We start from the raw sequence: 22,330 nt of genomic DNA on the forward strand, positions 1-22,330 counted from the left end.
TTTTGAGAACCTTGGGACGTGATGGCGAATTGGAACTTAGTTGTGGGTCCCATGTTGCACGCCTTTTGGGTAAGCTTCCCCCTGAGCAGCGTGCTGAGTTTCGGCGCCATATGTTCCGCCAACCTGGAACAACACCGAATTTGGTTGACCTTTCGAACTGGCTCCGTTACGAAACCTGGTGTCACAGTTATGATGCCGAACCAACGCCAAAGGGCTCGCATGCTAAGTCAGACTCTGTGAAGAGGACAGTAACTATTCTGCATGGTGTTGGAGAATCCCAGGGTGAGACATCTATCCCTCGGAAAGTTCATGTTTCACAAACCAAGCCTGTGAAAGTCAAGCGTTATTGTCCTTTCTGTGATAAGGCAGAGCATTACCTGAGTCAGTGTGAGTCCTTTGCCAAGCTTACCTCCGACCAGGTCAAAACATGGATTCGCAGTAACAACCGTTGTTGGCGTTGCGCCAGGACACACCATGCTGCCCAGTGTGACTTAAAGAAGCCTTGCAATATCTGTCAAGCCATCCACCTTCGTCCTCTTCATGAGGTGAATGTCAGTTCCTTTCCCAAGGACGATTCAGCTAACATGGAAAAGAGTTGCCTGACAAATTCTTCTTCAGATCGGTTCTTTTTGGATAAGCCTTGTGTTGGAGGTCGGGTTATGCTCAAAGTAGTTCCTGTAAACCTGCATTATGAAGATCGCACATTAGACACCTATGCTCTTCTTGATGATGGGTCGGAGAGGACTATTCTGCTTTCCACTGCTGTTAAGGCGCTGGGCATTCGGGGTGTTCCCGAGGATCTACCTTTGCGAACAGTGAGGGATGATATTCAGGTGCTTCATGGTTCGTCAGTATCGTTCCAGATCTCTCCCTTCTGTAAACCCCAGAAAAGTTACAAGATTAACCACGCCTTTACTGCAGATCGTCTTAACCTGTCGCGTCAGTCGTACCCCATAGAACAACTGCAACAGAAGTACCGACATCTGCGAGGTCTTCCTGTCCGTACGCTTACAGATGTCCAGCCATTACTTCTTATTGGTTCCGATCAACCTCACCTCATCACCCCAACAGAGCCTGTGCGATGGGGCGGCCCGGGTGCGCCAGCTGCGGTTCATACGCGCCTGGGATGGACACTTCAGGGCCCCATACCTTCCATGAGGCGGCCTCATGCCACACGGCAATGTCTGTTTACCTCCATTGCTCCAACTCAGGATGAACTCCTTCAAAATGTTCAACGACTGTGGCAGTTGGATGTTGTTCCACAGTGGGAGGGCAAAGCGGTGACCAGGTCCAAGGAGGATCAAAGGGCTATCGAGTTGCTTGACCTTAAAACTCTCACTCCAGAAATCGATGGAATCAAACGGTTGGCGACACCTCTACTGCGGCGGAAGGATATGCCTTTGCTGAATGCACCTAAGGAATCAGTCCTACCTACCCTTCGCAGTGTGGAAAGACGTCTGCTAAAGGACCCTGTAAAAGCTGAGGTTTATAGGGAAGAGATGAGGAAACTCATTGATACAGGAGTAGTTAAGGAAGTGTCTGACCCTGTAACTGAGCAGTCTGAAAGCTGGTATATCCCTCACCACATCGTCAGTCACAATGGGAAGTTTCGTGTTGTCTTTAACTGCTCCCATCAATACAGAGGACAAAGCCTTAATCAGTACCTGCTGCCAGGGCCTACTCTTGGAGCCTCGCTATTAGGTGTCCTGGTCCGCTTCAGAGAACATCCTGTAGCTGTGAGTGGGGACATCAAAGCGATGTTCCACCAGGTCCGTCTTCTCCCTGAGGACCGTCCTTTACTCCGTTTCCTGTGGCGAGACCTGGAGATGGATAAGGCACCCAAGATTTTCGAATGGCAGGTGTTACCCTTTGGCACGACCTCCAGTCCATGTTGTGCTACCTACGCAGTACAGCGCCATGTGCTGCAACACCCTCTGACTGATGAGGCGATTCGGTTCTCTGTAGAAAGATGTTTCTATGTCGACAACTGCCTGCAGAGTTTGCCTTCTACTGATGCTGCTCGGACCTTGATTAATCGACTACGAGACATCCTTTCTGAAGCTGGATTTGACATTCGCCAGTGGGCCTGCAATGATCCTGGTGTGCTGAGTCACCTCCCGACGGAAGCTCGATCCGCGAGTGTGGAACTGTGGTTGACACAAGGGAAGTCGGATGTCCCTGAATCCACGCTGGGTCTAAGTTGGAACTGGCAGCATGATACCTTGTCCTACAAGCATCGGCCTGTGATTTATAGCACTCCCACTTTGAGGAACATCTATAAGGTCCTGGCTTCGCAGTACGACCCGCTAGGATTCCTCCTACCTTATACGACTCGAGCAAAGGTCATCATTAAGCACCTGTGGAACAAACAGAGAGGGTGGGATGACCCTAACCTACCACCTGAACTTCTTCAGTCCTGGAATGCGTGGGAGGAGGAACTTCAACACCTCTCTTGTGTCTCTTTCCCCCGTCCTTATGTTCCTGTTGATGCTGGAATGGATAGAGCTACTCATGAAGTACACATCTTCTCGGATGCCTCCGAGCAAGCCTATGGAGCAGTGGCTTATCTCCGAACTACTGACCAGGATGGTCGGACTTACCTGTCCTTCATAGTCGCACGCTCCCGTGTTACTCCAAGACGAACTCACTCCATTCCAAGGCTGGAACTCTGTGGAAGTCTAATTGCAGCACAGTTGGCTAAGTTACTGGTGACCGAGTTGACCTTATGCATCAAGTCTGTTTCCTTGTGGACCGACTCTACCACGGTCCTCCAGTGGTTGAATTCAGAGTCCTGTCGCTATAGGGTCTTCGTGGGAAACAGAATCGCAGAGATTCAGGAACTGACTGACAAGTGTTCATGGCATTATGTCAGCTCTGCGGACAACCCGGCTGATGATCTCACGAAAGGGAAACCTCTCCAATACCTTGCTGCACTGAACCGTTGGTCTCAAGGTCCCTCTTTCCTCCTGCAGGATCCCAAAGAATGGCCAGTAATCCCTAAACCTGAGGTCATGGAGGACAAGGCAGAAATGCGGAAATCTGTCTTCTGTGGGATCAATACCTTACCTCTTCCTTCTGACCACTCTGATAAATGGAACTACAACACCTGGCAAGAGTTATTGGACATGACTGCCCAAGAACTTCGGGCTATCCATGCTCCAGGGACGCCTCCAGAAGCTGAGGATTACCGCCAGGCTGAGATCGATATTGTCAAACAGGTACAACAGGAATCCTTCCCTGAGGATTACAAACTGCTGCGGACTGGAAAGTCGGTCAGTTCTGGAAGTCGGCTGGTTACCCTAGCCCCTGAAATTGATCCGTCCAGTGGGCTTTTGAGAGTAGGAGGCCGTTTAAGGAGACTTGTTGACATGCAGGATTCTGTCTTGCATCCTCTAGTCCTGGATTCTAATCACCCGGTCACTCGTTTGATCATTCACCATTACGACCACCAGTTGCATCATCCTGGATCTGAACGTCTGTTTGCGGAAATTAGGAGATACTACTGGATCTTACGGGGACGTGAAGCTGTTAGGAGGTTTCAACGTGACTGCCCTGAATGTCAAAGGTGGAGAGCCCAGCCGACAATCCCTAAGATGGCGGATCTACCCTCTGCGCGCCTTCAGCTCTATAAACCTGCCTTCCATTCTTGTGGAGTTGACTGCTTTGGCCCTCTGTCTGTGAAAATTGGAAGGCGGACAGAGAAGCGTTGGGGAATTCTGTTCAAATGCTTGACTACCAGAGCTGTGCATTTGGACCTACTCCCTAGCATGAGTACAGACTCATTTCTCATGGCTCTAAGAAGGTTTGTCGCAAGGAGAGGAACACCAGCACAATTATTGTCGGATCGAGGTACAAACTTCCGTGGAGGTGAAAGGGAGTTACGGGAAGCTTATGCTGCACTGGTTCCTGACATACAGCATCACCTTGCCAAACAAAAGATAAACTTCCGCTTTAATCCCCCTTCGGCCCCTCACTTTGGTGGGGTTTGGGAAAGAGAAGTCAGATCTGTCAAATCAGCCTTGTACACAGTTGTGGGATCACAGCCCGTTCCTGAGGAGGTCTTAATGACAGTCTTGCTGGAAGTAGAGGCCATCCTAAACTCAAAACCTTTAGGATATGTGTCGTCAGATGTGGCAGATGCTGACCCTGTGACCCCAAATAGTCTCTTAATGGGGCGGCCCGATGGATCTCTACCTCAAGTCATTTACCCAGAATCGGAAATGTTGAGTCGTCGGTACTGGAGACACTCCCAGGTCCTGGCAGACCGATTCTGGTCTAAGTTCGTGAGGGATTATCTTCCAGGTCTCCAAACCCGGCAGAAATGGCAAGCCTCTCCTCCTGATTTGAAGGAGAAAACCATTGTTATGATTGTGGACCCCCAACTACCTCGAAGCTTATGGCCTGTGGGCCAAGTCATCAAAACTCACCTAAGCCCAGATGGTCATATCAGGTCAGCAGATGTGAAGATAAAGGACCAAGTTTATACCAGACCAGTAGCCCGCCTGGTCATCCTGCCAGCTTTACCAAAGGATGGACTTAACGCCTCCAAGTAAGTCGCCTTTATGGGAAGCAAAGATGCTTGCATCTTTGGGGGCGGCTGTATTAAAGGCTCCTTTAAAAGGGACTTTTATTTTGAAACCGGAGCCGCCGCTGTTCTGCCGATCGTGAACAGTGTAGTTAGTTGAGCTGCCGCTGTCTGTGGTGTCTGTGTGAACTGTGTGAGCTGTCATCTAAATGATGTGAACAACTGTTTGTTGATGGTGATTGCTGCAGATGTAACATCAAGATGTTAGTCACTGACCTCAAAGTAAGCCTTTTGTGATTTGTATTTTGTGTTATTACCGATATGAACAGCTGTACATGTATCTGTAAAATGCTGTATAATACAGACATGCCCAGACTTGCCCTGAAGTAATCTTTCTGTTATATTAAGATTGTTAATATAATTTTCTTATGATTATTTGTTCTGTATTGAGCTGCAGATCAGTATTACGGGTTTCTGATGATAATTAATGATGCAAGATTTGCGTGTTTGAGAATTGTTAACGAGTGAGATTTACGTTGCTTTTGTGTAAATGCTTCGTCTTTATTCAATCCATATATGGGCATTGCATAGTAATGACAGGATTGTTAATGAAAGTTTACTGATAAATACCTCGTTTTGTTTATGTAATTTCCTTGTTTAATAGAGATATCACTGATGTAAATGATAAATGCAAATTATTTATGTAACAGTGAATATTCGTAATGGTATATAAACATATATATATTTTAGTTTATTCATTATCTTTATTGTTTATTATTTTTCAGACTATGTTCATCTTTGAATATGCATCTGTGGTCCATCCTTTTACCATCAATACAAACTGTTGAACTGAACTCCTGTCTCCTCATTATTAGTGCTCTGACCGGCACTCAGGAGGGTTTACTCGTCCGATACAGAATCAGAACCTAATAGTCGTAAAGCCTTCCTAACAACATGCCCTAAGCTGCTGTCGAATCACAACACACTAAACAAGCTACACAATCAGAAGTCTATACGCATTTCTGAAGAAGGGACTTTATAGAACAAGGAAGACATCAGCCTGTTTTTAGGACAGTGGGTATAGAGATAAGTAAATTATGTGAAAAATACTATGTTTTTCCACATAGGAAACATGAACACGTTATATTGCCATAAACAAAATAAATAAAATAAAAAAATGGCACCTCTAATTTAAAGTTGCTTCTTTACGCATATGCTTTTAAGAACACACGCATCATAAATCAAATTCAGAGGAAGTATCAAGTTCAATTTCATTATAATTTACATTGCTAATAATCACCTGAATAAACAACACCACAGCTGTAAAACCAGTTAAACGTCCTAAAACCTATTGAAAAGAAGCTAACAAAGGTGTTAAGCTCCATATGTATGCAAATCTGGCACAGGTAATACAGTCATAATAAGTTAAAACATCCTTACAGAAAAACAGCACAGTCAGATTAACAAATTGAAACCATAACACTGCACTGGTACAAGTAAGGGATAATGTAGAGGCAGCCGGTAGTTATTGGGAAATAAGCCCCGACAGTGTGATCAGGACCCGACGCGAAGCGGAGGGTCTTGTATCACACTGAAGGGGCTTATTTCCCAATAACTACCGGCTGCCTCTACATTATCCCGCTTATTACACGGCTACTTGCCACATAAGAAAAAAAACTGGACATGAATATGAATTTGAAACATTTTATTGGCATATTTGTTTTAAATTAAAATTTTTATCCTTCCGCGAAACTTTGCACAGATGCATAAAATGATCGTAATACCTTATTAAGATCCTCTGCGTCATACTTGTCTCCATTTTTTCTCTTTTAGCCAGTCTTTGAGAAGTTTTAATGCCCATTCTGTATTTTTTTGTGTGTTGGCTTCGTAGCTGTCATGCTCTATTTTGTCAAGTTCAGTCTCAGCTCTCTGTGTCTTGTCGTGGTTGTCGAGTGTTTGTCACAAGATGGCGCCAAACAGACAGTAATCTTTATTGATCTTTATTGGCGCGGAGCGATTTTACTCGTGAAAGTAGTCCGGCTATGCGTTATTATTTTGGAGCGGTTATTATTTGAAAAGAACGAACCTGCAAATGTCTCAACTGACCAATCAGAATCAAGCATTCCAGAGAGCCGTGTAATAAAGGACATTAAAAGTGATCATCTTTTAAAGAGAGACGACACAAAAAGTAAAGTGAAACAACATCTAGCCTCATCACTGTCTCTGCCGCAGCATCCCCTGCTACATCACTGCTCTTGTTTACTACACCAGTGAGACCTCAGTCAATAGAGTAACAGACACGTGATGATAAGAACAGATTACAAAACTGTGTGACATCCACGTATGACATCCCCAAACTCAAAAGACAGATTGACAAACACTGGGGAAACTGAAACTGAACATTAGGAGGATCAAAGCAGACAGAAGTAAAGATATGATGGGGTGGGACGCAGTTTGCAAATAAACAAGCCTGTGACGATAAGACTACAAAGAGCTTTCAAACTCAGAACAGACGAAAGCATACTTAATATAGTGACTGAAACTATACTATCCAAAAATCTTCAAACACACACGCACGCTGATGTTTTTACTGCGTACCTGCTGATCCGAGGGAGGGAGTGTGTGATGGCGGGCAGGCCGTTGGAGACAGAATAATGCACCAACAGTAACACAGAGAGAGAGACCAGCACGGCAGAGTTGATGACGACCGCTCCCCCCACAAAGCCAAAGACAAACAGCAGCATGCATCCTGGATTCATGGCTGCCGCCAAGCGCTGCAGGCTGCCCGCCGCCCCCTGGCACGCAAAAACAGTCCCATCAACACCGGCACACAGAGAGAATCTGGAGCTCTGCAGCCTCTCAATGCTGTGTCATCATCCACTATGACAATCAGCTTTTCAGCCGCCGTCGGTCCCTGTGTTCTGTATCAACGTGCTCTCGCTGTGATCTGCTTCTCGCTCTGATGCTTAATGAACAGCTCAGATCCATGCGATACTAAGCTCTCGCTCTCTCTCTAACAGCAGATTCAAAGGCTACTTCTATATGGTTTATCCTGCTTTGCTCCCACAGCTGATTGGTTGTGGGAAAGAAAAGAGAGAGAGAGAGAGAGAGAGAGAGAGAGAGAGAGCACACAAGGGGAACTTAAACTAAAAAAACACACACTCAAGCTTGTCTACTGGGCACAAAAGGCCAATCCACCTGCTATTAGCCATCAAGTATATGAATGCCTGACTTTGAAGTACTTGAAAAATCTATTGTATTTTACAAGGTTAAAAATATGATAAGAACAACTTAGGCATCATTATGGCAATTAAATAAAACAGAAAAATAAATTTTCTACTTCAGTTCACAGTATGAAGCACTTTTTACTTGCAAATCAGTGTTAGGAATGAAAATAACATGTGGTAATAATGTCTGAAATACATTTCATTGTTAACATCCTATTGTCTAACCCATACAACCGTTTAGTTCGTTTGTCCCTTTTTCCAATTTAGTCCCACAGAAGATTTACTAAATTAGCGCCTCTACTGGCAGCAGGTCAAATGTTCACCTACGGTCCACATGAAATTAGATATTGGAGAATAGTTTTGCAATGCTGACATGTATTGGGATATGATTTTCAATATAAACTAGGATTAATTGTATTTATATTAAGCCCGGTATACACTGTGCGATTTTAAATAGTCTTTTAGGATTGTTGCTTGCCACACTGTGCGATTAAGATCGTAATTAAGTCCATGTCACACTATATGATCTCAGTTTCCATCAATGTCAGACTGTACGAGTTTAAAGACTTTTAAAAATCGGACGCACGCAAACAAACACATCCGCAGTTTTACGTCATCAATTGACAACGGCTGGGAAAACACACGCTGAAGCGAAGGCTAACAAACCGAAACAACATCTACTGTTCATTTTAATCATGACTTGTCTCGAGCATAAAAAGAAGAAAAAACGAATGAGACGAGTACCTGGCATTTGAATTTCCTGCGCGATTTCTCTCCAGGCTGCTTCATATTTATCCTATACAGTGGCGATGACACTTTGTACAAACACTCTTTATTGTTTCCATATCTCCAAAAGTTTCTCCTCCCGCTGTACAGTCTACCTGGTTCTTTTTTACATTTGTCTGCGTTGATTTGTTGTTGTCGCCGCACTAACTGTGTCATCGGGTTCTGTGCTTCTATTGGTTATTGAGCTGCCGGTTGTCGTAGGGAGATGTCACACAGCAGGATTGTATCTCAAAATTTCTGACACTGCCAGAATTTTGTCGGAGGATAATTTTGATCGCAAGGTCATTAATTGGCTGTCTGTGAACATGTCAAACTAGCGATCAAAGACGGCAGATTTTAGCCTGGGATTCCAGAAATCGTTTAGGATATTAAAATTTGTCCCAGCTAAATGCTGGCTGAAATCTCACAGTGTGCACCGGGCTTTACACATTACACTATTCAGGCATTTTGAGCAAATAATGTAATGCATGTATTATATTAGAGCCCTGCGCGAGACTGTTTTCTGAAACCCGCACCCGCTGAATTTCTGACCAGGAACGCCAACTCAGGCCACCTGCGGCCACTCCCACCCACACCCACAATGTTTGTATCCACTCCCTCGGATTTTCTCAAGAGTTTGTGAAAAAAGTACACAAATGCTCAAAAAAATTTAGAATAACAGACATTAAACATGACTGCATTTAACTTTTTCCCGCCATTGATGAGTTAACTTGTTAATTAAGAGAAAACGCATCCCTGCCAATGACAAGTTTTTCCGGCAATCAATATTTCTGATATTATCCACCAGGTGGTGCTTTTACTCAACTTATAAAACCCAGAAGTATTCCCTTAAGGCAAACAGTTAAAACTCCGTGTCTGTTTTGATGATCGCTCTGAATCTGATCTCTAGCAAAAGCCCTTCACAAAAATGCAATTATCTCAGTTTTTGGCTCAAAATTTTGTATTTTTGATTAAAAAAATAACAAATAAAGGTAGGATGGAACTAGGGATGTCAATTTATGCAATTTCCCATATTCGATGATCGTTTAAATTTACGATCAATCAATCGAATAATCATTAAAGGAATATTCCATTTTCTTAAAAGAAAAATCCAGATAATTTACTCACCACCATGTCATCCAAAATGTTGATGTCTTTCTTTGATCAGTCGAGAAGAAATTATGTTTTTTGAGAAAAAACATTGCAGGATTTTTCTCATTTTAATAGACTTTAATAGAGCCCAACAATTAAAAGACTTTAAACGATCCCAAACGAGGCATAAGGGTCTTATCTAGTAAAACGATTGTCATTTTTGACAATAAAAAACAAATATACACTTTTAAAGCACAACTTCTCGTTTAAATCCGGTCGTGATGGGCCAACGTGACCCCACGCAATACGTCATGACGTCAAGAGGTCACAGAGGACGAACGCGGAACTCCGTCCCAGTGTTTACAAGTGTTGAGAACGAGGACCGTTCCTACGTTGTTGTATGTCAACTGATACTAATTAATGTCTTTGTGTCAGTTTATTGTTTAAAATGGTCCGCAAATGTGTGTTTTATATATGTAACACGTGATCTCCCTATGTCACTACGCATTTACGTTAGGTCGCGCTGGATCGGATTTGGACGAGAAGTTGTGCTTTAAAAGTGTATATTTGTTATTTTTATTGTCAAAAATGACAATCGTTTTGCTTGATAAGACCCTTATGCCTCGTTTGGGATCGTTTATATTATTTTGAAACTCTGTTGAAAAAAACTGTTACGTGTTGAGTTAAGTATTAATTGTTGGGCTCTATTAAAGTCTATTAAAATGAGAAAAATCCTGCAATGTTTTCCTCAAAAAACATAATTTCTTCTCGACTGAACAAAGAAAGACATCAACATTTTGGATGACATGGTGGTGAGTAAATTATCTGGATTTTTCTTTTAAGAAAATGGAATATTCCTTTAACTGTAATAGTGCAATAAGCCTTTACTGCAGTGGCATAGGCTTAGCCAATGACATAAAAGTGTGCGAGCTTCCTCACGCGAAATAAAAGATTTTATTTTGTCTAAACAACACGCTAGTGGGACTGTAAAATGAGTCAATGTAGTTGGTGTTTTGATAAAAAAAATCAACAATTTAATCTCGTAATAGAATATAATGACTAATAGACTAAGTAACTCGCCTCATATGGGAAAGTCCATGCCAAAATAAAAGTTTCATTACTATCAAGTGTTATTTTTCCAGCTGTTCACAATATTCCAAGTCGTTGATACAAGTTTGTTGTAATTATATCCAAGAAGCACACGAAGGGCACTTTACCCGTTGTCACCTCAACTTAGAAGTTAGACCTGCGGCGTAATTTCAGCAAAGATCCTTATATTATGAAGATTTCAACCTTTCATTAGAAAACCAGCAACAGTGTTTAGCGTACAGCTTGTTTTCACCAGCTGTATGTGGTTTGCGCAGGCGCTGCGCACACGTGCTTGTGTTTTCGACAATTGTTTAGTTTTATCGATTTATTTCTTATCGTCAATTAATCGAGTAATTGCCACATGTAAAAAAAAGATTGAGTATTTTTTATTAGCACTTTATAACATTAACCATTTAAATAAAACCACAACAGCAGTTCTTTAAGCAGTTACATAATGAAACAGTTCTTCGTATAGAGTGATCGTATGGCTTTACTTTGCAAGGTTTGAACCCACAGGTACATGGGCGTCAGAAGCAAAAATAAAAATGTGGGGGGTCCCCTCGTCCACGCACCCCCACCAAAAAAACATTTACTAGAATAGATGCCATTTTCATAGTCTGTTGCTTCGGTTGTAATTTATTGGGGCATTCCTCTAGTAGAATGGATTTGACTGACAGCGTTCTGACAAGTGAACAGACATACGAGTTAAATTTGAGAAAAAGTGGACGGGTCCATTATCATGGTCTTAAAAATTGGATGGGTCTTGCAGACAATTGTATTTGTCTCGATCACAAGGCAAACAACCTTAAAACTTAATCATAGGTGGTAATATGCTGCTGGCAGTAAGAGGGCACTTATCTTTTAAACAAAGCCCAAATCATACTTCTGCATTTAGTGTACAGTGTAGCCTGCGCATAAGTCTGCTGCTTCTTCGACTTTTGCTTTGATACTGTCGACACCACCTACTAGCAGCCTGCATGTCGATGCAGGCACTGACGCAGAAGTATAAATGAAAACAAATGCGTAGCCTCCTGTGTAAAGGGTACGACGTAGGTCTGACGCAGTATAAATCAGGCTTAATTGTAGGTTTTAATAACTGCTTGCACAAACAACCTGTTTTTTTTTGGGAAAGTCATTGATTGTCATTGTTCTTGTCTGAATTTATTTAATTTGGCAAAAACAACATTTTAAATTATAATGTTTCTGTTTTTCCAAATAGTTTGATCTGATAAAACTCACATTTACAAACTAATCCGATAATCCTCTCAAGCAGAACACTCCAATCCATCTATAAACTCTCAGATACATTCATCACAAGCATCACATGATTTTCCAAACATATACAACATTGCTCATAGGCTTAGCCTAGGAGATTTAAGATAACCACGCACAAAAACGCAATTAAAACCCCATGTGGAAATCACCCATTTATAAATGCTTGAGAACTCGGAAACCAGCCTGTGTTGTGTATAAGGCTTTGTCTTCATTTTTACACTATCACTCTATTACCAAATCACTGTCATCCTACTGCATCTGTTTTTACTGACATCACCCAGACGATTCGCTGTCTCATCCCTCTACATTTAGCTGAGATACACACTGCTGACCTATATTAGGAGATGCTCACAGCGGCTGTATGCGTACCAGGCCCTGTACTAGGCTTGCTGGACTGGGGGGGCAGTCAGGATTTTTGGGTGGGCAGCCATTTCTCGACTAAAATGATTCATACACTAAAATTATGGATGTTTCAATCCAATATTACTTTGCATGTCTTATAATAAAAGGCAATTTATATGTCATTTTGCACGTTCACATTTTAAAAGTAGATGCAATTAGATTAATGATTTATAATGTTATAATGATTACACTAGTTTGACATATTTAGTCACAGTTAATGAAATCAGGCAAGCAGGTGATATAAATATAAAGCTGTACATATAGCTATATTTTATTAATGTTTACACTGCATTTAATCTATTATTTTACTTATAGATAAATTAAAGCCATTCTTATACATACCCTACCCAACATATGCCTTTATTCTAAATAAACACTTGTTAGGAACTTTATTTCCACTACTCAAACATTTTCTTCATGTAAAATAATGTATTTTCAATGTGATAAGCTGTATTGTCATTAATTCCTGACCCTATCATTGCTGCTGCAGCAACCTCAAATATCACAACAAAGCACAATGCATTAAATAATATATTGTTGCATCAAGTAAGCAATTTGACATGCATGACAAATTCGTCAAAGGTTATCCTGTTTGCCTATAACAGCACCAGACAAAAGCACAAGCCCTAAAATACTGTAAGTGTGATTTGCGACGAGAGCAAAGATAATCACACTGCTTTGTTTATAACACAGCAAATTAGATATTATAATACAACGCAACATTATAAAATACAACGTTTTACCTTACGATGACCTTGCGGAGTGAAAGCTCCTCTTGAACTTAAAAGTCTGTAGATTTTTGCGTGTGAAGTTTTTCTCAAACACGAGCTGAATGAGCTGATGAATGACGATGACAAAACCGCTAAAATTTGATTTTAAAACTGCACTGCACACGATGCTAAGCTGTTACAATGCTGTATATTTACTGTATAACCATCTTATATCATTTATATCTACTATATAGTATGCCACAACCAAACTGCATATTCTAATTTTAATAAACAGAACTACGTCTAAAACAAACACATTAAATGCTGCTGGAGACTTGCCATTGGCTGTTGTATTTGCATGAATAAATAATGAGGTGAGTCTAAGAAAGGATAAGGGGCTATTTTGGGCATGTTTTACTATAAAAAAAGTTTTAATTTAATATGTGTTGGGTTATTACGTTTATGTAATACTAAATTGCATTGTTTTTGATATATATTTTAAAGATGCATTTTTTTAGTTACCGTCATAGAGAACAGTAGTACTTTTCCTGTGAGTTAAATACTGCTGAAAACACCCCCAATGTTTGAATAAGCTAATCAGACGTTAGTGGGCGGGAGCTGTAAACGCTAGCGCTTGCCTGAAGAAGATGTTTTTTGTGTAAAGAGACTCCGTTATTTTAAGGTTGGCTGGACATTTTTGGGGGAGCACAAGGAAAATCTGGGGAGGCAATGCCCCCCCCAGCCCCCCTGTAGACCCGGCCCTGATGCGTACATGTGGGAGTGTTTGTAGTTGTGAAATCCATTAGTCTACTAAAATAAGGGGAACTGAGATGGAAAATTTCATGAAATCTTAAACAATTACTGCAAAATCTACAAACTATACACACAGAAACTGGTTTATCAAAGAGATTATGAAATCACAATTTTTTTATGTAAAGTATTTCTAGGTGAACCAGAAAGCACACAATGAATAAGAAAATGATCTCACTTAATTCTGCTATGAGTGCCAGTGTCTGTGGTTTCCCCCATCAGCTGCTGGTATTTGGTCCGTTCCAAGTGCTCCATATAACTGTGGATCATCTGCAAGTCAAAAGAAAGGAAAAATAAACAGCCATTGTGATATCAAAGCAGCTTGTTTGACATCTATTTTATTGTTTGGTAACAGCTGCAAAAGACAGCTTTACACATGCAAAAACACCTTTCACGCTGGCACACTCACAAAAAGAAAGTAAATGTCATTTCCAGAGAGGATAAATGCGTGGTGGTTCTTACCTCTGTGTGTCTCTGATGGAGGGCATTGTACTCTTTCTTTAGTTCAGCTTCACGCTCTTCCAGTCTTCCAACTAAAAAAAAGACATTCAACATCATTTAAAACCTTAAATTTTTTCATCTTGACAAGTTAGTAAGAGATAAATTTCTGCTTTGAGTGAATCATGCAACTAGTCACTATCAGTCCATATGCATGCTAGACTACCAACCTAAGACAGGAGGACTTGGACAACTTTTTTTGCATTTAAAATATAAATAAGGTCAACTGAGCTGTTTAGGTTGTGACAAAAGGGTTTCTTGGTTATGAACAGTTTCATGAGAAAGTGATTACATGCTAAAGTGAACCCATAACCACAAGAGGGCGGTAGAGCAACAGAAATCAATCATAACAGTGGCTGCTTAACAGTCAGCACAAAGCCTCAGCACACTGTTTAGTGCAAATGTGCTACTAGGACAGATTTTTAAACATGATTCAGTAATTGTAATTAAAAACTTCATTATATTGTGTTGTACAGCCTTAACCTGAAAAGTCTTCTTGAAATAAGTTTATCATAAATGTATATGGCGTAACACTAAAAAAATCTGCTAGATAGGAAGAAAATGTGTTATCAAAAATCTTCTATAAACAACACTTGTCTCATTTGAACAGGGTTTCCACTCTTAAGTCAAATGTCAAATTCCCTGACTAAAAAACTACATTTCCATGACCTATGTCAGAATGCCATGAGCCTTGATTATTTAGTCTACACTGTGAGTTTATGTGTGAAATAAATAAACAGTGCCAATAAACAGATGTTTAAAAATGCAATTAGCAGAGGCATGGACCCAGAAATGGCATTCCTTACGTCACAAGTTAACAAGCGGTTTACATTTTGATAAATATAGACTAAAATTTTAAAGCTACAAAAAAATCCCTGATATTTTGTGATTTTAAACTTTCAATGTCCAGAAAAAAGTTTTAAAATTCCATGTTATTCCAGAAATTCGCTGACACGTGGGTACCCTGTTTGAAGAAATGTCAAATAAGAGGTGTCTCTCATAGCTAAGCGTTTGGTGTAAAACAGTGACAAAAATGCATTCATTGTCTGACGATTGTGAATTAGAGGAAGATAAAAAAGGAACAACAGAATTTCATGCAGTTTATAATTATCAATAATTATCAAACAACATTGTTATTAGGGCTGTAACAAATTAGCATTTTGTCAATGATTGAATTTGAATTAAGATGAAATCCCGGCACATCCAAAAGTCAGAGGGCGCTCTCATGCAGAAACTCCATTGTAGAAGTACCATTACAAACGCTATTCCAGGAAATGTCTGTAAGAATATTGCTGTTCTTCAAAATGTTTCAGGTATTTTCATGACAATAAACAATATTTTGAATGCTTTGGTTTAACGAGTGTTGCTTTTTTAAATGCACATTATAAACGACTCATGATTTTAGATTGATAAGGATTTATCGGTAAGCCGTAGCACACGCACAAGCTGCACATGAAACACAGAATCACTGCCTTGTGATTCAAAATTGATTTCAGACACAGCCCTAATTGATATACACAACAAGAAAGTAGAGAAGTAAACATCTTCACTTAAAATATATGACACAATTTGAGTTGGGTATTTATTTGACACTTTAAGCCTGAAGGGTTTTCTGGTTACTATAAAAGTGATGGTGACTGCATCTGTCACCATCCTCTCCCATAGTAACCAGGAAACCCAAAAAACCCTTTTTAAGTTTGGGTTCTGAATAACATAAAAACACATGGGGGGATCAAATGATATGAAGGTGAGGAAATAATAACAAAGTTGTCATATTTGGGTAAACCATTTAAAGGTGCACTGTGTTTAGTGGCATCTAGTGGTAAGGTTATGGATTGCAACCAACAGCTTAGTCCACTGCTCACCCCTTCTTTTCAAAGCACATATTAAAGCTTTGTGGGGAAAAAATGGCCTACAGTGTATGTATATAAAAACAGCTAATTTTAAGGTAAAAAAAAAAACATAACGGTTCATTATTTAATGTCTTTGTACACCACTAAAAACATAGTTATATGTATTATTTTGCAGTTTTTTCAATAGATCCTCCAAAAATTTACACAATGAACCTTTAACGTTTCATGAGTCTGTTTTTCATTTACAACTTATTGTAAATCATATAACTTACTAAAGAATTAAAAACTTCATATTGTTTGATAAGTTTGCCTGTATGATTTCAGGCCCAAACACCTTCCAACATAAAAAAAAATTCTGCTTCTGAATTAAGAAAGGTCTAGTATGGTTGATTACATATACATGTAGCAGGATAGGGAGTGGACATGTACATGTAACATTTTCAACATCTACTTTAACTAGTCAACTAATCATTCATAAGGCATAATAAAGATTACATGATCAGATGTGATTCTTATAGGGCTGTTTACATATACATACATTTTTTCATTGCTCTTGCTTTCAAAAACAGCTAGAATGAGCACAAGATGAAACATAACGAAGGGCTCTTATTTTGTTTTGGCTAAATTCTACTTCACATGCCATCTTAGACACAAAAAACTTGCAATTACCAAAATGTGCCTATATCAACACAGTCAGCATGTAATAGTCCATGCCAGCTTGTCCATCATATCATATTAAATACACAGACTCATCAAAAATAACACCATGTTAATCCTCATTCAGGGCAAAAAGACAATATTGATTGACCAGATGTGTAATTTGCCAGGAGGGTTAACATAATGTGCCACCCACCTCGAGCACAATTTGGCAGTAAACACAGTCACACTCCCATCATGTGGGGGAGTTGTTCAGAGATCCTTAAGCTATAATCCAGTTTAGCCCATTCACAGTAAAACCATCAAAGATCAAGAGACTCCATCAACTAAGGAGCATTTTCATCTGGGCATGTGCTTTCAAGTGCAAAATAACTTATTACTAATAATAGCTTACCTATTTCAGATGTATGCACAGCCACTATGTCATAACTGTTTTTATCCTTGCACTCGTTTGTAATGTAATTCATAACTCAGAGCACGTTGCTGCAGGCAGCTCAAAACAGAGCGCTTAAATAACACTATATCTCCATTAGGTTCCATGTTAAAAAAAAATTGGTATATTATCTTTATAATCTAGCTTTATATTTTTTATTAGTGGTGAAAACATTTATTGTAGTACGTATGCGCTTGTTTGGGTGTTTGTGTCATGAATAAACACATATAATGTGCTTATAAAAAGTGTTTAAACAGCTGAAGCTCAGCAAAGCTTGCAGCTCTGTCTCAATGTTATTGTTTACAAGGTCAAATCAAAAAATTTTCCAGTGGCAACGCTCAATTAGCGTCGCGAGACCTCCAGATGCGCGTTACATTGACTTAACATTGAAATCACTCGCGATTGATGCCTCTGGTGTGAATGCAGCATTAGGGCCTGCATAAAGCTGCATTGAAACTACAAACTGTTGAGGTTCAATAAAGTCCACTATATGGAGAAAAATGACTGAAGAAAGAAAGACATAAACATCTTGGATGACATAGGTGTCAGCAAATTATCCGAATTTTTTATGAAAGTGGAGTAATCCTTTAATGTAAACGTAGCCTAAGTGTGTAAATCTCTGTTTAAACATGGGTGAGTGGGTACGTTTAACAATTTATTTAAGATAATAAATAATGGACAATAATGGTTAAAAAAAACACTGGAGTTTAAATCAGATATGCTATTAAAACATATCTTAGGTAAATGCTTTTGTTTTCAACAAAGTTGCAAGGAAGGATCATGAAAAATAATAATTACTATTTATTATTTCTATATTGCCCACAAAATCTTTGCCAACCCAGTCGAAAGAACTAACCTTGGTCTGCATAGTTTTTGCTCTTGAGCTCCATCTGTCTGGTCTGAGCCTCCAGTAAGAGCACACGGTTCTGCAGATCTTTCTTCTCCTGATCTTGAGAGTCCTCATACTCAATATATCTCTAGATTAAACACAAAAATTGAAATTTTTACACAAATCTGAAAACCAAACCATCTAAAACTAAACTGTCTGTTTCTGTAGCTCAATTAGTAGAGCAAAGTATTAACAACACAAAAGTTTTGGGTTTAATTCCCAAGGAACGCAGAGCCTGACAAAAACTGTATAGCTTGAATGCACTGTAAGTCACTTTGGATAAGAGTGTGTGCCAAATGCATAAATGTAAATGGGTTATTTTTATGATGGATTGATGACAACAGTTTATTTTAGGTACTTTATGCACCTGCTGTTTTTTCTGTACTGTTCTAGTGTGATGCATGCAACAACTTTCTGAACTACTCATGCAGTACAAGGACAGACCATAACATATAGTAGTCAAGTAGCATGTCCAAATTAATAGTATTTGGAAAAAAACAGTAGGCAAAATGTACCCGGATGACCTACTCCCTCCAGCAAGATTTTGTAGTGTGCATTCAATGCACATTTTACAATCTCGTGCGCCCCTGGGAGAGGAGTTACCCAATATAGAAGAAGGAAAGGTGTTGTCATATTAAAAAATGTAGGAGGAACGCCGTAAGCTGCTGAACACACAGAGGCAGCCACACTGCCTTTATTTATTTGACTTCAGAAAGGAGCAATGTGATGTGTTTTTATATTGCTATATCAGTCCAGTCTCCTGTTGTTTAAAGCCACTGTAAACTTCTGTCGCCACAACAGAAGGCCAACCTCTTCCCTCTTTCGATCGGACAACCGAAAAAACGCGAATGACGTTTGGCGCTTTTCCACTCAGAGTTGACTTTTTTTCAACTTCAGCCGCTCAAGCGCACTCCTGCAAAAACATGTGGCGCGGCAGGTGGCAAAAACGTGAAGCGTTTGGAGCGCATAAACAGCGTGCATAACTCTCACTTCCCATTGAAAACTATTTAAAAAAGGCTCCTCCCAAAGCCATAAACCTGTTCTGTGTGATTCAAGATTCAAGATTCAAGATTCAAGAATTTTTTATTGTCATTCTAAACAAATACACTACAAGAAGTGCAATGCAGAACGAAATTACGTTGCATAGGACCACCACAAAAACACACAAGTAAACATCCTCAGCCGTCATAGATAATAAGAATAAATATACTTGCAAAAAATAATATCATAATAAACCTAACACAGCTAACAAATCCCATATATGCCCTAAATAGTCAGCACATATACACATACACCTCACAGCCATTTTTTTTTTTATTTCACCCAGCCCAAGCTATAGCGTGGTATTGTTCAGCAGTCTGATTGCTGTCGGGAAAAAACTATTCCGAAACCGCACAGATCTACATCTCAGACTTCGATACCGTCTTCCTGAAGGTAGGAGAGAAAACCAGATATGGCAGGGGTGTGTGACATCCTTAATGATTTTACTTGCCCTAGAGAGGCAACGCTGTTTGGCCAAGTTCTCAATGGGGGCTAGTGCTACCCCCGTGATCCTCTCAGCTGACCTCACCACCCTCCTCACGGCTTTTTTCTCTGAAGCACTACTGCTTTCATACCAGAGAGAGATGTTACTTGTTAGAACACTCTCAATAGTTCCCCTGTAGAAGGTCGAGAGGACAGATGGATTAAAGTGGGCCTTTTTCAGTCTCCTTAAAAAATACAGGCGCTGGTTGGCTTTTTTGATAAGGGAGGAGGTATGTAGGGACCAGGTCAGGTGATCAGAAATATGGACCCCTAGAAACTTCATGTGCTCCACAGACTCCACCCCAACGCTGTTGATGAGGACTGGTCTGTGCACAGGCTGATTTCTTCTGAAGTCGATCACCACCTCTTTGGTTTTTGCCACATTCAGGATCAAGTTGTTATTTTGACACCATTCTGTAAAGTATTTCACCTCCTCCCTATAATTGGACTCATCATTCCCCTGAATAAGACCCACCACTGTTGTGTCGTCAGCATATTTGATAATGTGATTGGAGTCAAATCTTGCACAGCAGTCATGGGTCATAAGAGTATATAAAAGGGGGCTCAAGACACACCCCTGCGGTGAGCCGGTGCTTAATGAGATGGTGGCTGATGAATTTTTTCCCACTCGTACAAACTGAGGCCTGTTTGTCAGGAAATCAAGAATCCAGTTCTGAAGAGACATGTTCAATCCCAGGGGTCCCAGTTTGTTCACCAGTTGATCCGCCCCTAACGCTGCTCTTTTCACATGCAAATACATATAGGGGAACAGCTGTTCCTTGTGGTTAAATTGTGCATCATATAAGTTAATGGCTCACTTGTATGTCACATGATGCATCAACATGGTGGATGTAGTACGTCCGAACTTATACTATAAATGGCCCTGGAAATTCACTTTTCAGCAGTTTAGCTCCAACCCTGATCAAACTCACCTGCCTGCAATTTTCTGGTATTCCTGAAGATCTTGATTAGCTTGCTCAGGTGTGTTTGATCAGGGCTGGAGCTAAACTCTGCAGGAAAATTGGATCTCGACTACACAGTACATTCATGACATACAGTCATTTTGTATCATGCGTGTTTTCTATGATTAAACCTATTATCTATTATATGTGGTGTCAATGCAATGCACTATCAATCAAGCTACAACAACACTCATTCTGACAATAAGCTTTTATAGACAGCCCCAGGCATAACAATGCACAGGTTGTAAGACATAAACAATCAAGCAAGCAAGCAAAAGGGCATGAAAGGTTTAAATGCATTGCTTAAGGTCAATGCAGGGTGGTGTGAACTCCAAGACCTCCCTTTCTGATACAAAGCCATTAAACACACTCAGATGGTAGCAGAGACCTCTATAAAGGTTGAATGGAACAGACTGGCAGTACGGGACTGTTTGCAGTGGCTAAAGTTTGAAGACAACAACTGGTTAATGCGTTTCAGCACGTCTGACTTGGGAGCCAATGACTCAGTGCAGACGTGTGCCTGAATTACTCATTTAATCTGTACTTGCTCATATGCCACATACAGGCAACTAATGGGCGAGGTGCATGTGTTTTGAAGTCTGGGATGCAATGCCATAGAGCAGCTGCAAGGATTCCCCCTCCTTCCAGACTCCAAATACACACTGTGTCCTCATCTCTATTGTTAGATGTCACCCAAGCCCTCCAGCAATATAGGAGCAATTGACCAAATAATTAACAGCAGCGTTAACTGCTGATGTTTGTGTAGATATCAACTGACAGGCCATGAAAGTATTGAAGGTGCACAGTCCACACAACAATTTTTTTTTAAATGATATAGTTATATGCACACTTACATAACATTTTCATTCATTTATTTTTAGCAGCGATTTTATTCAAAGTGGCCAATCAGGAATCCGAAACTAACACAGGAGATAATAACAACAGTAGACAAAACATAACTGTTAATTGGGAATATCTATGATGACATTGATAATATTGATCAGTCTGCGTGACACCTGGCAAAACAAATGACTGGAAAAACAGTTCATAAAAAGTTAATAGCAAGCATGAATATTAAATACTTTATGAATGCTATATTTCTGTCACGAGCACCTTTTCCCTTTGAAGTATATAAATCTTCCTACATTAAGCATCTTAGGACACAATTTTTAGAAATGAATTCCTGCCTCTGGTTCAGTTTATATTTATAAATGTGATACAGCGGTTGAATTCTGGACTTAACTATAGAAAAAAAAACACTAGACAAAAAGATAATAACCTAGGATTTAAACTGGGACATGACAGCAAAGATAAAAATGAAAACAATAATCCTGTGGGTTTCAATTTTTTTTTTACAGACTGGTCTGGGTGTCATTTTGGGTGGTACCTTGGAAGGTCTGATTGATTGTGAGAGCAGCTGGTCCAGACTCCAGAGTCAAGACTGAAGACCTGTGAGATGGCTTCAAAAGCAAGCAGTGATGTCTGGCTTTAATTCAATAAACTAGGCACAAATTCAGTCAAGTGCAGAGCCATGCTGTCATACAAGTCTGCCACAAGTGTAATGCGCTATCATCTCTCTTATACCACAGGGTTGTTAAATGCTTCATTCTGATTGGTTC

General features: G+C 40.2%; 1 protein-coding gene across 4 annotated transcripts in view; it reads right to left on the minus strand.

Annotated features, from left to right (window-relative positions):
• spag9b (sperm associated antigen 9b) overlaps nt 1-22,330 on the minus strand; it is a 69,455-nt gene that overhangs the window by 37,863 nt on the left and 9,262 nt on the right. For 2 of the 4 annotated variants that reach the window (XM_065253508.2, XM_065253510.2), the window contains exons 2-4: nt 18,193-18,313; nt 14,358-14,428; nt 14,074-14,165 (exon numbers count right to left, since the gene is read on the minus strand). In XM_065253508.2, the coding sequence (XP_065109580.1) occupies nt 14,074-14,165; nt 14,358-14,428; nt 18,193-18,313 (284 nt within the window). Of the gene's footprint in view, nt 1-7,123; nt 7,548-14,073; nt 14,166-14,357; nt 14,429-18,192; nt 18,314-22,330 lie in introns of those variants that run through there. The other 2 variants (XM_065253511.2, XM_065253512.2) reach the window with 2 other exon arrangements.

The sequence above is a fragment of the Paramisgurnus dabryanus genome, chromosome 1 (assembly GCF_030506205.2).
Source record: "Paramisgurnus dabryanus chromosome 1, PD_genome_1.1, whole genome shotgun sequence".
NCBI lineage: Eukaryota > Metazoa > Chordata > Actinopteri > Cypriniformes > Cobitidae > Paramisgurnus > Paramisgurnus dabryanus.